The 14,012-nt window shown below is 55.2% G+C and overlaps 1 protein-coding gene across 3 annotated transcripts in view; it reads left to right on the forward strand.

Annotated features, from left to right (window-relative positions):
* Positions 1 to 1,519: 1,519 nt before the first annotated feature.
* STARD10 (StAR related lipid transfer domain containing 10) overlaps positions 1,520 to 14,012 on the forward strand; it is a 34,736-nt gene continuing 22,243 nt past the window's right edge. Inside the window, exons 1-2 of one of the 3 annotated variants that reach the window (XM_068556003.1) lie at positions 1,520 to 1,903; positions 11,983 to 12,293. In XM_068556003.1, the coding sequence (XP_068412104.1) occupies positions 1,876 to 1,903; positions 11,983 to 12,293 (339 nt within the window). In that variant the 5' untranslated portion in view covers positions 1,520 to 1,875. Of the gene's footprint in view, positions 1,904 to 2,591; positions 2,672 to 11,537; positions 11,603 to 11,982; positions 12,294 to 14,012 lie in introns of those variants that run through there. The other 2 variants (XM_068556005.1, XM_068556004.1) reach the window with 2 other exon arrangements.

The raw sequence follows: 14,012 nt of genomic DNA on the forward strand, positions 1-14,012 counted from the left end.
AAATCCTGTCCTTTTACTGATTTAACTCCTCCAGGCAAGAGTTTCATTCCTACTTATATAATTTCAAACAGCAAAATTTCTGACAGTCTATGATTTTAGAAAACAAAGTTGCTTGGTAAGAAAGAAGTAGTCACTCAAAGGAGGGGGTTGTTACGACATTTTATAGTTGCAGTATATCCTTGGGGAAAATACTGTTTCTTATTAATTTTGCAGCTGGCTTTATCTGTGCCTGTTATTCCAGTCTGATGAACACTACAGCAGATTTTTACAATCTGAACTAATTTTTAGGTTTTCAAGGGACACACAATGGAGGTGGAATCTGCAAAGCCTAAGTGTAGTGAGTAGGCAGTGTGGACAAAAAAATGTTGCCTGACAAGTCAGTAAACAAAGAATGTTTCCTGCCATCCAGCCATCAGCCACTGCAGCCACCCCTGAACGGTGCACCCTGAGGGGAATTCTGGATGGAGAAAAACAGGATACTAGCCCTAGATAGTTAAGATGCATACCAAAGGAATAATTTCAATGAGCCCAGACTCTTGCATCTTCCCATGCATAGGCACTAAAACAATTAACTTGAGATGTCTGGTTTCTTGTGTGTGATTAGCAGTAATCTTTGGATGTCCACTACATGTTTTTTTCAGGAAATACTCCTTGCTCCTCCCTTACCTCTTTGGAACAGTCCTTCAGAGCTATCTGAGAGGCTGCCTTCCCCGGCTATAGTCCTCAGTAAGGCTGTGAATAAAACAAAGTTCTCAACTTTTAGGTGGTGTACTTATTTTTAGTCAACAGTAGGAAGAAAACTAAAGTGTTAGGTCTCACAAAGCGGGAAGGTGATTGTTGGTATTGAACACTAAGAGGTCTAGTTTAGTATAGTGTGCCGCTGTCAAATATGGTAGCCATTAGCCATAGGTGGCTATTTAAATGTAATTAAAAGTAATTAATTGGATTTTTAAAATAAACTCAATTAAATAAAAGTTTTTCTTCCTCCATGGTACTTAGCCTTATGTCAAATGTCCAGTAGCCACAGACTAGTCGCTACCCTATTGGACAATGCAGCTATAGAATATTTCCATTATTACAAACAGTTCTTTTGAACAACAGTAAGAGAACTCAGAGTCCCAGGCGACGGTGACCCCTGGGACTGCAGTCTCCAAAGAGTGATGGGGGTGGAAGCCCTGTGGGAGGTGCAGACACATAGTGCGTAGTATTCTTTCTAAAACTCAGTCCAACAGCGCTACTCTCTCCTTATGACAGCTACCGTGTAACTCGTGCGTACCTCGAACCCACAGCCCAGGCTCAGAGAGCGAGACTCCACCACTTCACCGCGTTTCCCTGCCTGCACAAACTCACTACCATGCCCACACTCCATCTCCCAACATGCCCCGGGCCCTTCTCCTGCGACTCTGGCTCTTGGACTTCTGGGAAATGTAGTTTTAACAGCTTTCCAACTCCTGAAAGGTTCTAGCAGCGAATTGAGGCTCCCAAGAGGCAGTGCGTGGGCCGCTCCTGTCCAGTTCACCGCGGCCGCCATATCTGCCGTGAGGGGCGCCAAAGTCGGCACCCGAGGTTTAGTACAGCGGTAACTGAGATGCCAGCTGGAGTCCTGGGAGACCGCGCTGTGCCTCTCCCTGCCATTCCTTAGGTCTCCGCCGCTCCGGAGTTGTAGAAATGCCTCAACCGAAGCAGAGCAGACAGGGCGCCAGGGAACCGTAGTAACTGGGCGGCCACAACCGCTAGGGGACTTGAAGGCAGCGTCTGACAGCGAGCAGCCAGACGGCCGTTGGGTGGCCCCCTACGCGGAGCGCACGCGCAAATGCTGGGCCTCAAGGCTTCCGTAAACACCAAAGAGCGCCTGCGCAAACGGAACGCCTCGGGATGGACACGAGGGGGCGCCTTAGCAAAGGTAAGAGTAATAAATAGTAACGTAACGGTCCCGTTGTTTTTCTGTTGTCCTTTTTCTTATGGTTTGCAAAGCACAGCCCCCTTCATTGCCTCTCTTAATTTGATCCTTAGAGCAGTCATTTTACCAGTGGGGCAACGGGTCAGAGAAAGTCATACAGCCAGAGTCCTATCATCTTAAGAGTGTGGAAGACCGCAGATGGTTCAGGATTCAAGGACTCTAGTCCAGGCTCCACCTCTGAGTTGCTATGTGACCTTGATAGTTCTGTTCCCCTGAGGACCTAAGCTTTCTCATTTGTAAATGGAAATAGGTTATTGGAAGGATCGAATAAGATCCGGAAGTGAAACTAAGTTGCCAAGCAATGTATAAAGGCAAAAGATTATTATAATCGGGTGATTGCAGATTGAGGAGCTATTTCCTCATGATACAAATTGCAAAACTGAGGGCCCCAAGAGGAGCAGGAGCTTGCCCCAGGTCTCAGCAGTCTGTGAGCAAGGGCTAACGCCCAGGCTTCCTGTGTTTGGGCTTGGAGCCCTTCCCTGCACCCCAAGGATTAGTGTCTTTGTTGGATACAGGCTTAGAGAAACGGAGTCTGGAGGAGTCCTTATTCCTCATCCTTCTCCTACCCAACCTGGGCCTAGTGGAGAAAGGCCCTGCTCTGTTGAGATGACTACCAAAGGGCAGAAACTAAGGAGGAACTGGAGAATCCTGAAGACAGAGGACAGTGTTGCTGGAGCTGTACAGACCCTGCTTCTCAGGAGAGTGGCCCAGGTAAAGGAAGGAACTCAAGTGTGAGAGATGAAGGGGTAATGTGAAGGGGACAGACCCTGAATGGAAAAGAGTGGGCTCTGTTTCTGAGCCTGGGAGGAATTGGGTGCTCAGGTGATTCCAGTTGGGGCCAGCGACAGCTGGAGGTGGTGCCTGGGCTGGCTTGGATGCTAAGAAGAGGAAGTGATGCAGGTTGAGCTGAGAGGCTGTAGGAGCCACTCCTCCAACCAGGTGGAGCAGTCAGGTGACACCATAGGCACACCATACCACCCCCCAAGATCAGGCAGCTGCCCGTCAGGGAAATGAACTTTTCTCTGTCCCTTGGAGCTGGGCTGTACCCAGTTGTTTGTCTCTGGAGTGCTCTTAGAGGTTCTGGACATAGGTATAGGAGGGGCTAGGAGACCCTAAGGTCTGGTTGCAGATGGGGCCTCCTCAGGCAAGTCATGAAAGGCAGGTGTTCGTAGAAATAGAAATTCAAGATCCTCCCCACCTCCAAGTATCTAATTCTCTGGGCCTTCACTTATCATCTCTGTTTTCAGCAGGGGAAACCGAGGCTAAAGGAAGAAAGAACTTTTCTTCAGGACACACAAGGAGCTGGCGTAAAATTGGACTAGGACAGGGATCTTTCCATTACATGGCAGTGATCAAACATCTTCATCAAACATTTATTGAGTGTCTAATGTATATGCTGAGAAGAGCTACCTTAGGGTACAAACAGAAGCCAGGATTGCAGTCAGACCTGGCTTTTAACTAGCCCTCCCAGTGACTTAATGCTGGGATCCTTGGCGAGTCACTACCCCACTCTGAGCCTCACTGTCTGTAGAGTGGGGTGGTAAGCCTTATTCAAGGGCTGTCTTGAAGTATAACTATGAAATAAATGAGTTAAGAACTGTTACGTGTATAGAACACCACCAGGCACGTGGTACATGCTCAGTAAACATTAGCCACTCTTTGTTACTCATGAACACAGATGGAGGCCAGCTGCAGATAGGGTTCTCCCAGAGCCCAGCAGGGGCAGAGATGTCGCAGCCCCAGATACCTCCACTCTGTGCCCAGGGAGCCTGCATTTCTGGAAGTCAAGGGGGGCACTCACATCCCCATTTCCCCCTCTGGCACTGGGAACCTGGCAGGGAGCATTTACACCTCTACATGCACGTGATTCATTTCCCCACAACCTGGGTCCAGAGTAAAGGTGATTCTTGCCCAAAGCTCACAGCCCTGGACAGTGAGACCAGAACCACAACCCTTTCTCCCGGCAGGACAGAAGTCCCAAAAGGCTGACAGCAGGGCCTTGACTTGTGTGTCTCCTGAACAGAGCAGGAGCCATGGGCAGAGAGGAGCCTGGGTGGGAGACAGGGCCCAGTGTCAGATAACCCTGCTGCCAGCCCACCCTGTTTGAAGGTGGCAGTCTGGCTCAGTGGTAAATTCAGCTCTGGTCCAGGCCTCCCTAGTGGAGGTCTGGTTCAAACCCCTTATTCATAGAGGAAGAAAGAGAAGCCCAGAGGGGCCAGGAACTCACCAAGAGCCCCACAGTAAGGTGGGAGTGAGTCTGAGCCAGAACTCAGGTGTCCTTATGTTAGGCCAGCGCTCTGCCTGGCAGCTAGTTTGAAGGGGGCAGGGCTTGGCTCCATCTCTCCTTCCCCACGGTCACCACAGTCCCTCTTGGAGCCAGCCTCAAATGCAGCCACCTGGGTGGGTTGTGGTCGGGGAGTGGCAGGGTGGGGGTGGGTGCATGGATAGGTAAAGGGAGGGGGGAGCACAGGACCTGGTCAGAGAAGCCCAGAGCCGAGCTGGGGCAGCTGGACTGGGGAGCTCTCCTTGGTGTGTGCGGCTGCTGCAGGATTCTAGGGTCTTGTTAATCAGTCTGAGGCAGCAGAAGATAAAACTACCACGGGAGCACACTCCTGGAGGAGGGGAGCGAAGCAGATTCAGGAATGAGTCACAGAGCCCAAGCCCTAAATTTAGAAGGTGCTGAAGGAGGCAGCCGCCCCCGGGGGAGCACTGTGGAGATGCCGGCTAACCCGGGGCACCAGGGCCTCAGGGCAGGGGGTAGAGGTTGGCAGGAGTCCCCTGGACAGCAGTGCCCCATGGAAGCTGGGTCTGTTCTAGGCCTGTTCCAGGTGTGAATTTTGGCCCCAGAATGAACTCCAACCCAAGGCAGAGCCTTCAGCCCCACTCACTGACAGAGCTCCTAGCAAGCCTTCCCCACACCAGCCCTTCACAGGGTCCTAGGAACCAGCCCCTGGAGTGTGGATGTCTCAGTACTGTCCTGCCTGCTGGCTGGGCATAGCCAGGCTCCCTGGGTTCTGCTGCTGTCCTAGCATCCAGTTGTCAGACACTGAGGATGGGCCTGTGTGGATGCAAGGAGCTCATGCCATTGAGCGAAGGCCTTCCAAAGGGAACCCATCCAGGCCTCTGTAGCTGTTTGGAATTGGGGTGAGGGAGGGGGACAAGATGTCATAGCACTCACTTCTGCTTTATTCTCAGCCCTCCAGTCTCCAAGTGAACCCAGACTGTTTCTTTTCCTCCACGTCAGAAGAGGGAGGCACTGCCTCCAGGTCAAGGAGCAGAGACTTAGGAAAGAGGCCATGCCTTGGGGAAAGCTGCCAGACAGGGGGTAAGGGGGCTCAGAAGACAAGAACTGATAGCAGCTGTGGCGTTTATTGAGTGCTCATTGTTTGCCGGGCACCGTGCTGAGCTCTCCATGTGCGTGAACTCACTTCGTCCGTCCCCGAGGCAATGGTGTAAGTCCTACTAGCCTACTCATTCTAGAAATGGGAGCGCTGAGACACAGAGAGGTTAAGTAACTTGTTCTAGATCACACAGTAAGAGGTTTTTTGTTTTGTTTTGTTTTTAATTTTATTTATTTATTTATTTATGGCTGTGTTGGGTCTTCATTTCTGTGTGAGGGCTTTCTCTAGTTGCGGCAACTGGGGGCCGCTCTTCATCGCGGTGCGCGGGCCTCTCACTATCACGGCCTCTCTTGTTGAGGAGCACAGGCTCCAGACGCGCAGGCTCAGCAGTTGTGGCTCACGGGCCTAGTCGCTCCGCGGCATGTGGGATCTTCCCAGACCAGGGCTCGAACCCGTGTCCCCTGCGTTGGCAGGCAGATTCTCAACCACTGCGCCACCAGGGAAGCCACACAGTAAGAGGTTTTAACCCAGACAGCCTGGCTCCATAGCCCAAGCTCTTAACCATTGTGGTAGACTGCTGAGCAGGGTATTTCACCCTGTCTATTCCTCCTCCTCTTCTGTCCTTCCCTCCCCATCCTCCAGTCCCTGTACCCTAGAGTCCTGGGAGCTTCTCTCTGGGCCTTGCAGGGTCTTGCTGCCCAGGGTGCTCCCAGGCTTGGGGGAAAGAAGAGACTAACACAGCTCCACTGCAACCCCCCCACCATGCAGGACTTCACAGTTTACAGAGCCCATCCACCTGCCCCAGGCCGGTGGAGAGGCATCTTGAGCACCACCACTTCGACAGGAAGACAGACCAGAGGTGCAGGGCCTTGCCCAAGGTCGGCAGGGCCCAGAGTGGAACCATGGAGACTCCTCTTTGGGAGGGCCCCAGGCCCAGATGGCCAGCGCCCCCTCTGCAGTCTGGGTCTTTCTGCTGATGATGTCTTTTGGGCACTGCCGCCTGCAGCAACCCAGTTCGATTGCTGGGCCGATGCAGCCTTCCAAAAGCCCTCGAGTTTCCTGTCAGAGGCTCCTGATCCATCTGCCTGACCCCAGGCCTCCCCTCGGCTATGTGCTCAGGCTGGGTGGCAGTGGGGATGGAGGTGTCTTTGTGTGTCTCTGGGGAGGACGAGGTTTTCTGGCCCTTTTACCAGGGCAAGAACTCCAGCCTTGGGACGACAGCCTCTTTTCTGGAAGCCCGCACAACTTCCTTCTTTTGGTTTCTTCGTATTTTTTAATCTCAAAGCTGGGCCCTCAGTGCCCTGACAGGACAGTTTCCACCTCCTGGGACTAGAGGGGCCTCTGGGGCGCACTTAGGATCAGCCGTTGGATGGGGGAAGGGGCAGAGGGTCCACCCCGCAAACCCCTAGGCTATTGTTCCTACCGGGGAGAGGCTCATCTAAGAGGCCTGCTTGAGGAGCTCAGACCTGCCCAGGGACACAGCCCAGCCCAGGTATAACATGACTTCCCTCGCACCCCTTCTGCCCCTGCCAGGGGACCACACGTGGGGATACGAAGGATAGGTTCTGTTTCTTGCTGGGCCTTATTTTTCTCATTTGTCAAATGAGGCTAAGAGTCCCTGTATGACCTTCCACCTAAGGTTATTGTGAAGGTTAGACAAAATGAGTGTGGCAGACTCTTACTCTGGCCCAGGGCCTCTTCACAGAGAGGATGTGCAAGGCCGTTCGTGTGTGTGTGTGTGCATGTGTGCGTGTGCACGTATGTGCACGTGTGTGCAACAGCTGTGACCCGGGTGCTGACTGTACCTTCCCAGGGCAGGTGAGGGACTGGTATAGCTCTCTGAGGCTTTGTGATGTGGGTGTGGCACAGGGCCTCAGGTATAAGGTTGCCAGATTTAGCAAATATTTGATACATGCTCATACTAAAAATGATTTTCCTTATCTGAAAATCAAATTTCACGACGTGTCCTGTGTTTTATCTGGCAACTCTACTTGGGTGACCTGGTGCACCCTAGCCAGTGTACCCATGTTGGGCTCCCACGCATGAGACTGAGATTGTACGTGGCTCTGTGGGTCTGTGACAGGACATCAGTGTGATGGCACATGGCTGTGACAGTGTCACCAGGAGGAGAGGGGATGTGGGTAACTCTGATTATGTGCCTTTCTGTGACTCCCTCAGGCTCTAGCAGCTCCCTCAGGGCAGTGCTTGGGCTGTTTGCTCAGGGAGGCCCATCAGGGGTAGGAGACCCACCCTGGGCAAACACTTAGATCCAGGTCCAGTTGGGACGGGGGTGCCAAGGCTATTGCCACCTGCAACAAACTGTAAACGACACGTCCGGCTCAAGGCCGAGCCAGCCCTGGGGGCCTCAGGGTGCTCTGTCCTGGGCCCTTCCAGAGGGGCCTCAGGAATCACCTCTCTACTCTGGTGCTTCCTGGTGACATCACACAGGTCATTGCCCAGTCTTCTAGAACGGTGCCCCCAGGGTACTGCCTCTTTACCCTAGGCAACCTGGGAATTTTCTCCAACCAAACGCAGGGTCAGTTACCCCTGAGGAGAGGGAATGGGGGGGAGAAGGGGTCGGGGGGGGCCTTCTCCTCATCTCCCAGAGGGGAGATCGAGGCAGCCATCCGTCTGACTAGATGATGAGTTGGAGGGAGCACCCCGGAGCAAGTCAAGACCTGGTAGCCCCTCATTGTCCAAGACACTGGACAGGGTGGGGCCCTTGGGCAGAGGATGAATCTTGAAGCAGAGAGAGGGTGGTGACTACCCCAAGGTCACCCCTGGGGTAGTGAAGGTAGTGGTTTATAATGGTGAACAGGGACAGAGCCTTGGGTTAGGAGCTGGGAGACCCAGGATCTTATCTCTGCTTTGTCCCTGCTGGCGGGGCCTTTGTTTCTCCATCTGTACAGTTAGGGGCTGTGGCCATATGATGTCAGTCTGAGGGTCTTTAGTCCTGACGGGGACTCAGCGAGGGGAGTTGAGGGGAGTGTGAGGGACCAGGTCATGGATGGCTCCAGGCAGGTGCCCTGACCCTATTCCAACAGCTGTCAGGGGGCAGTGAGCAAGGACTGGTGTGAATATCTCCAAACGACCCCCTACCCCCATTCCAGGTACTGGAGGTCCCTAGATGGGTTCTGTCTTACTTTGATTCAGGGGCGTCCCCATGCCTCCCACACCTCAGCTGCTCTCTCTGTGAGGGGCATGTGTAAGACCCAGCACTTGCTCAGCACCCTGGGTAATGATTCCTCACATTCTCATGATGCCTCTCAGTTTGCTAAGCACCTTCTCTTTCTCTTACACGCTCCCGCCTTCCACTCCCACTCTGACTCCTGCTTGGTGTTGCCCCATTCTGGGGCTGGGGCCCAGAGAGGCACCTCACCCAATCCACTTTCCGTCAAGGGGCCCTGTGGCTGGTGCAGGGGCTGCAGGGGGCAGAGCAGGGTCATGCTTTGCCAAGCTTTTCCACTGTTTACTCTTTCCTGAGAATCTTAACAACCGTCCTATCAAGATGTTATCTTAACACTTTTTTGTTGGAAATATGCCATTTTTGGACAGTGCATTTATTCCTCCCTACCCTTCTCCCTCCGGTTATATTTTTAGTTACTTGAGGGTGAAACTGATATATGTACAACTCTTTTCCTTGCAATAAGTATAAGTAATAAGTAGGTATTATTATTCTAGATGAAGAAACTGAGGCTCAGAGAGGACTGTCACCTGCTCTTGGTCACACATTTAGGAAATGGTATAGACAGGATTTGAACCCAGTTCCACAGGCCCTTTGCACTTCAGGCTGTGGGAAGCAGGGATGGCCAAGTCCTAGGACTCCTCTCCAGACTCCTCCCCCAGGTCACCCATCCCAGCCCTCCTAGCCTTCTCTCTGCTGCTCGGTGGTGTTTGAGACAGGATATGAATCTGCTTTGATCCAGGCATGTTTGGGAGGCTGTCATGAACCCTTGAGCCAGAGATACCTAAATTCCTGGGGTTTGGGGGGGGCCTGCAAGGGCAAATTAATGATGAATAGGATGAGGAGTGATGCCCCAGCTAGCCTGCCCTAAACCTCCAGGCAGGGTTGAGCCCAGGGCATAACCATCTGAGCCCAGAGGTACCAGGTCACCCACCTTTACTGCCCCAAGACCCAAAAGATTCATTCTCGGTTAATCTATATTTGGATTTGAGTGTTGGTTTGATTTCTGCCATGTGTACCTCCCTGAGTTTGTGTGTCTTAGGCTGGCAGTGCACTGGGGGGTGGAGAAGTCCTGTCAGCCTGCCCTCAGTGCTATCTCCTGCTGTCACCCCAGCCTTATCTCTTCTACCCTAGACTGGGTGATGGGCATGAGAGGGGTACTGCCCTGGTGCCTGCTGTCAGCTGAGATGTGTGTCATTGGGGCCCTAAGAAGGCAGGAGCCGCCAGGCCAGTGCTCCTCTCTCTTTTCCTCGTGGCAGATCCCAGAGGCTACAGTTCACAAAGCAGGCTCTGTGTACCCCTCTTTGAATCTCCCATTAGCCTGGGTATGAGGCTGTCAGATAAAACCACTGAAGCCAGGAGAGGGGCAGTGAACTGCCTAGGGTTGGGGTGGAGGCAGAGGACATGCATAGCAGAGAGCCAGAGCCCTGGCCTCCCGAACCCAGATCCAGCCCCCCTGCCACCCATTTCCACACACTTAAAGAATGTGGGTTAGAAGGGGCGAGGGTGATTATCTGACTATGCCCCTCACACTGGAGATCTAAGGTCATCACACAAGCCTCATGGGGACCTGCAACTCATTTTACAAGATTTACTTTGCAGAATGCACCTTGGGGTCACTTGCCATCAGGGCTCCCTGCTCACCCCCTCCACTTTTAAAATTGGGCCTGATTCACACACATCTCAGAGCCCTAAGCACTTCAGGAAGAAACACCTCTATTTGTGAACCCACCGTGACAACTCCTTATCTTTCTCAAGCACCTTTAAGAAAAGCTGTTCCATCCCAGAGCTCTAGGATGGTGAGGCTAGGAGGTTATACATTCTGATGCTCACATTCTACAGATGGGAAACTAAGGCTCAGAAAGATGATGGGGACAGCCAGAGCAGAGAAAGGAACCCTGGGATGGGAGGAGGCTGAGTTCTGGGTTCTGGGAAGGATGGCCATGTACTCACCGTGTGGCAGTGGGCAAGTGATGGGCACTTGTGCCCTATTAGCTGCCCATCCAGGGGAGCTCACCACGGGCCCTAGCTCTCCCTAGCCCTCTGTAGTCAAGGGCCAGTCACTAGGGTCAGTGAATGCTAGCCTTGGGCCCATTGCCACACTCATACTGGCCTCACCTCAGAGAAATTGAACTATTGGCCTCAGTTCACCCGGAGCAGCTGGAGGCGGAGCTGGCACTACGACCCAGGGGGGCAGGTAGCAGCCTCCCTGGCTGGAAGGGGTGGCTGGAGTACTGGTGGACCTACCTGCCCTGTGGCTGTGGAGCTCTGGACAGCTTCGCCTGGGGAGGGACAGGGTAGCCCCAGAGCTCTGGGGCCAGATGCTCTTGAGAGCCTAGTCTAATCCATGGGAGGTGTGTGAATACATGCAGGGGTGCTCAGGAGGGGTGGTGGTGGACAAGGGCCAGAGTCGGGGGCTGGAGGAGAGCCTGGTTAAAACTCCCAGCCGGGAGTGAGATGGGAGTGGAGATTTACCCACGTCTAGCCAGCCTGTGAACCTTGATGCTAGTGGTTGTTGGGGGATGCAAGCTGTGGGCTCTTGACTGTGGTGGGGGGAGTGTGCCCATCTTTGGGTCTCTGGGTGGTTCCTTGTGTCTAAGTAGGTTGTTGCAGAGGTGTGTACCTGTGAGTATGGGAGGGTGTTGGAGAGAAGGGGTTCGCAGGTAACTTCCAGAATCCCTCTTCGAGCACCTCCTCGCCCTTCTTCTCAGAGCCCACTCTTTCTGGGCCCCTCCCCGACCCCTGCCTGAGGACTGGTCGGGCCAGGTCCCCTTCGGAGGCGGGTGGGGCGGGCGCTAGGACCCGGCGGGGCGGGGCGGGGCGGGGCTCCGAGACCCATCAGCTGTACCTCCGCAGCCTGGAAAATACCCGGCGCCGGCGAGCGGAGACCCCGGAGCCCCCAGCCTAGCCCGGGGAGAGGGAGGGAGGGGGGGCGCGCGGGGCGGGGTGGGGGCGCGCGGGGCCGGGGGGGCGGTGCGGGGCGGGGCCGGCGGCGGGACCCACTGCTCCTCCCCGCAGAGCCCCCGCGCTGCCCCGGTCGCCCGGGCAGCGCGGCGGCGGCGGCAGAGGCGCTCGCACCTCCGGCCCCGGCGGGCCCCGGCGGAGCAGCTGGCACAGGTGAGCGGGCCGGCCCCTTGGGCACCCCACCCCGCCCCCACCACGGGCCCCGCGCGCTTCCCGCGCCGGCGCCGCTGCCGAGTTAGTTGAGCCAGTCCGGCCAGCGCTGCGCGGACCCCGCCGGGCCGTCCGTCACCTCGGGTCGCGGCCTCCCCCGGGTCCCGACGGGCCCCCCCCGCACCCGATACGCAGCCCCCACTCCGGCCCCCAAACCGGAGGTCTGGGTCGCTCCTAGCGGAGGGGGAGGGGGGCGTACTGCTCTGTGCCGGCGGTGCGCGCTGGCCAGCCCCTGCCTGTCTCTAACTCTACCCGCCAGGACCCCGAACAGCCGCACCCGCGCCCCCAGCGCACTGACTCCGGTTCCCAAACCGGTCTTTCAGGTCCTTGGAAGGTGGCGTCAGCATCTGCAGCCGCGTCGACGTTGTTGGAGCTTCCGCGGAGGACCCAGGAGAGCCGGACTAGGACCAGGGCCCTGGGCTTCCCCATGGAGAAGTCAGCTGCCTCAACTGAGCTCCAGGGGCCTCGGCCAGTCCTGGGCCGCGACAGCGTCCAGGTGCCCGACGACCAGGACTTCCGCAGCTTCCGGTCAGAGTGTGAGGCCGAGGCGGGCTGGAACCTGACCTACAGCAAGGCCGGCGTGTCTGTGTGGGTGCAGGCTGTGGAGATGGATCGTACCCTGCACAAGATCAAGGTAGGGTTGCCCTGCAGCAGGTGTAGCCTGCACTGCAGCCTTACTTCCTCTGACCAGGGAGTCTCCTGGTCCTCCTGCAGGGTTACAGACACCCGGTTGTACACCTCAGACTCTCCCGTGAGAAACCAGGAGGAGGCACAGTTTGCTGGCCCCATCTCACAGATGGGCCAACTGAGGCCTGGAGAGGGGGTATGACTCACTCTGGCTCACTCAGCCAGAACCCAGGCTTCTGCACACCCCTGCCTGATCCGGGGAGGTGGGCTGCTGTCAGGCCTACCTAGGAGAATGGTCTCCCTCAGGGAGCCCTCTGTGCATGGAAGCCTTCACCACGTCCTGACTTGAGTCATCTGAGGAGGGAGACTGAGCCCTTCTCTCCTGAATTCCTGGTTCTCTCAGCCTAAGCTGTGTATCTTTCCCCACTTTCTGCACCCTTGGGTGCCAGGGACCTGATTCCTTCCTGTCTGATGCCCTGCTCTTCCCCCTTCCCTCCTGGCTGTTCCCTGAGTCTCTCCTGCAGGGACTCAGGATCCTGGCTGGCAGATCTTGAAAGCAGGACTTAGATGTCTCTGCCTTACACAGGGCCAGACTGGGGGTGGGCTGGGGGAGGAGAGGACCAGCAGATGCAGGGAAGATGTAGGCACATTCAGCCTCCCTCACAATCATCAACCCCATTCCTCACAACCCCCTGATTTTCTTCTCTTTGCCAAGATAGGGCCAGCTTGGGGTTTGGGACCCCGTGAGCCCACCTACCCTGGGGAACTAGATGGGGAATAGGCTGGTGAAGACTCTGATTAGAGGCCTCGGTAGCTTCTTCCAACACAACACATCTGGCATTGCTGTGAGTGCCACTTTTCAAGGGAGCAGGTCTCCCTTCAGTGGAGTCCTGGTAGTAGACTGTACCCTTCCCTTTCTCTTGCCTCACCCTTCCTGCTGTCCTTCTCGAACATGTGGAGGAGTGTATTCCTGTGGTGGAGGGGGGCAGAGGTGGAAGCAGGACACTGAACTCAGAGGGCACTCCTGCCCTCCCTCTACTTCAGCCCCTCTTGCCTGGGACCTGCTCTTGGATTTGGATTTAGCTCTGGCATCATGGCCTCATACCAGGGCCAGAGATGTCTGACCTTCCCTCTCTGACCCTGTGCCTTTCTGCCTCACTTTGTCTTAGTCATTTAGACCTTTGTCCATCTGTTCCCGTGTGGTCTTCTGGCTCACCCATTCTGTCTTCCCTTCTCCCTTCTATAACTCTCTGTCTGCACCCTGGCTATCTGACTGTCTCCTTCTCTCTGGGTTTCCATGTGTGTCTCCACTCCTGGGACTCTCTACCCAGGCCTGAGGACCCTGGGCTGGGGCCTTCCCGGAGGCCTGACCTGTGTCTGAGCCTGAGGAGCAGGGAAGGGAAGGGCAGCTGGTATGTTCCAGCTTAGTGCTCTCTGAGGACAGGGACAGGTCCTATCCTTCTTTGCATCCTCAGCCTCCAACACAGACAGAGCAGGGATGTTGGTTGAATGAAGGATGGAAGGAAGGAAGGAACGAAGGAACAAACTGAATAAAACGTGAGCAAAGTTTTTGTGAGAACAAGGTTGTTTTCCTGACTGTGACCTAGGAAAGGCTCAAGGCTGGGCTGTGCAGTGGGGTGGGGAAGTGTAATTTCCCCACCGAGCTGGCTCTCCAGAAGGAAGAGAAGGGGAAAGTCTGAACTGAGACCAGTACTCCCACCCTCTG

This window comes from Eschrichtius robustus, chromosome 11, assembly GCF_028021215.1.
Source record: "Eschrichtius robustus isolate mEscRob2 chromosome 11, mEscRob2.pri, whole genome shotgun sequence".
Lineage (NCBI taxonomy): Eukaryota > Metazoa > Chordata > Mammalia > Artiodactyla > Eschrichtiidae > Eschrichtius > Eschrichtius robustus.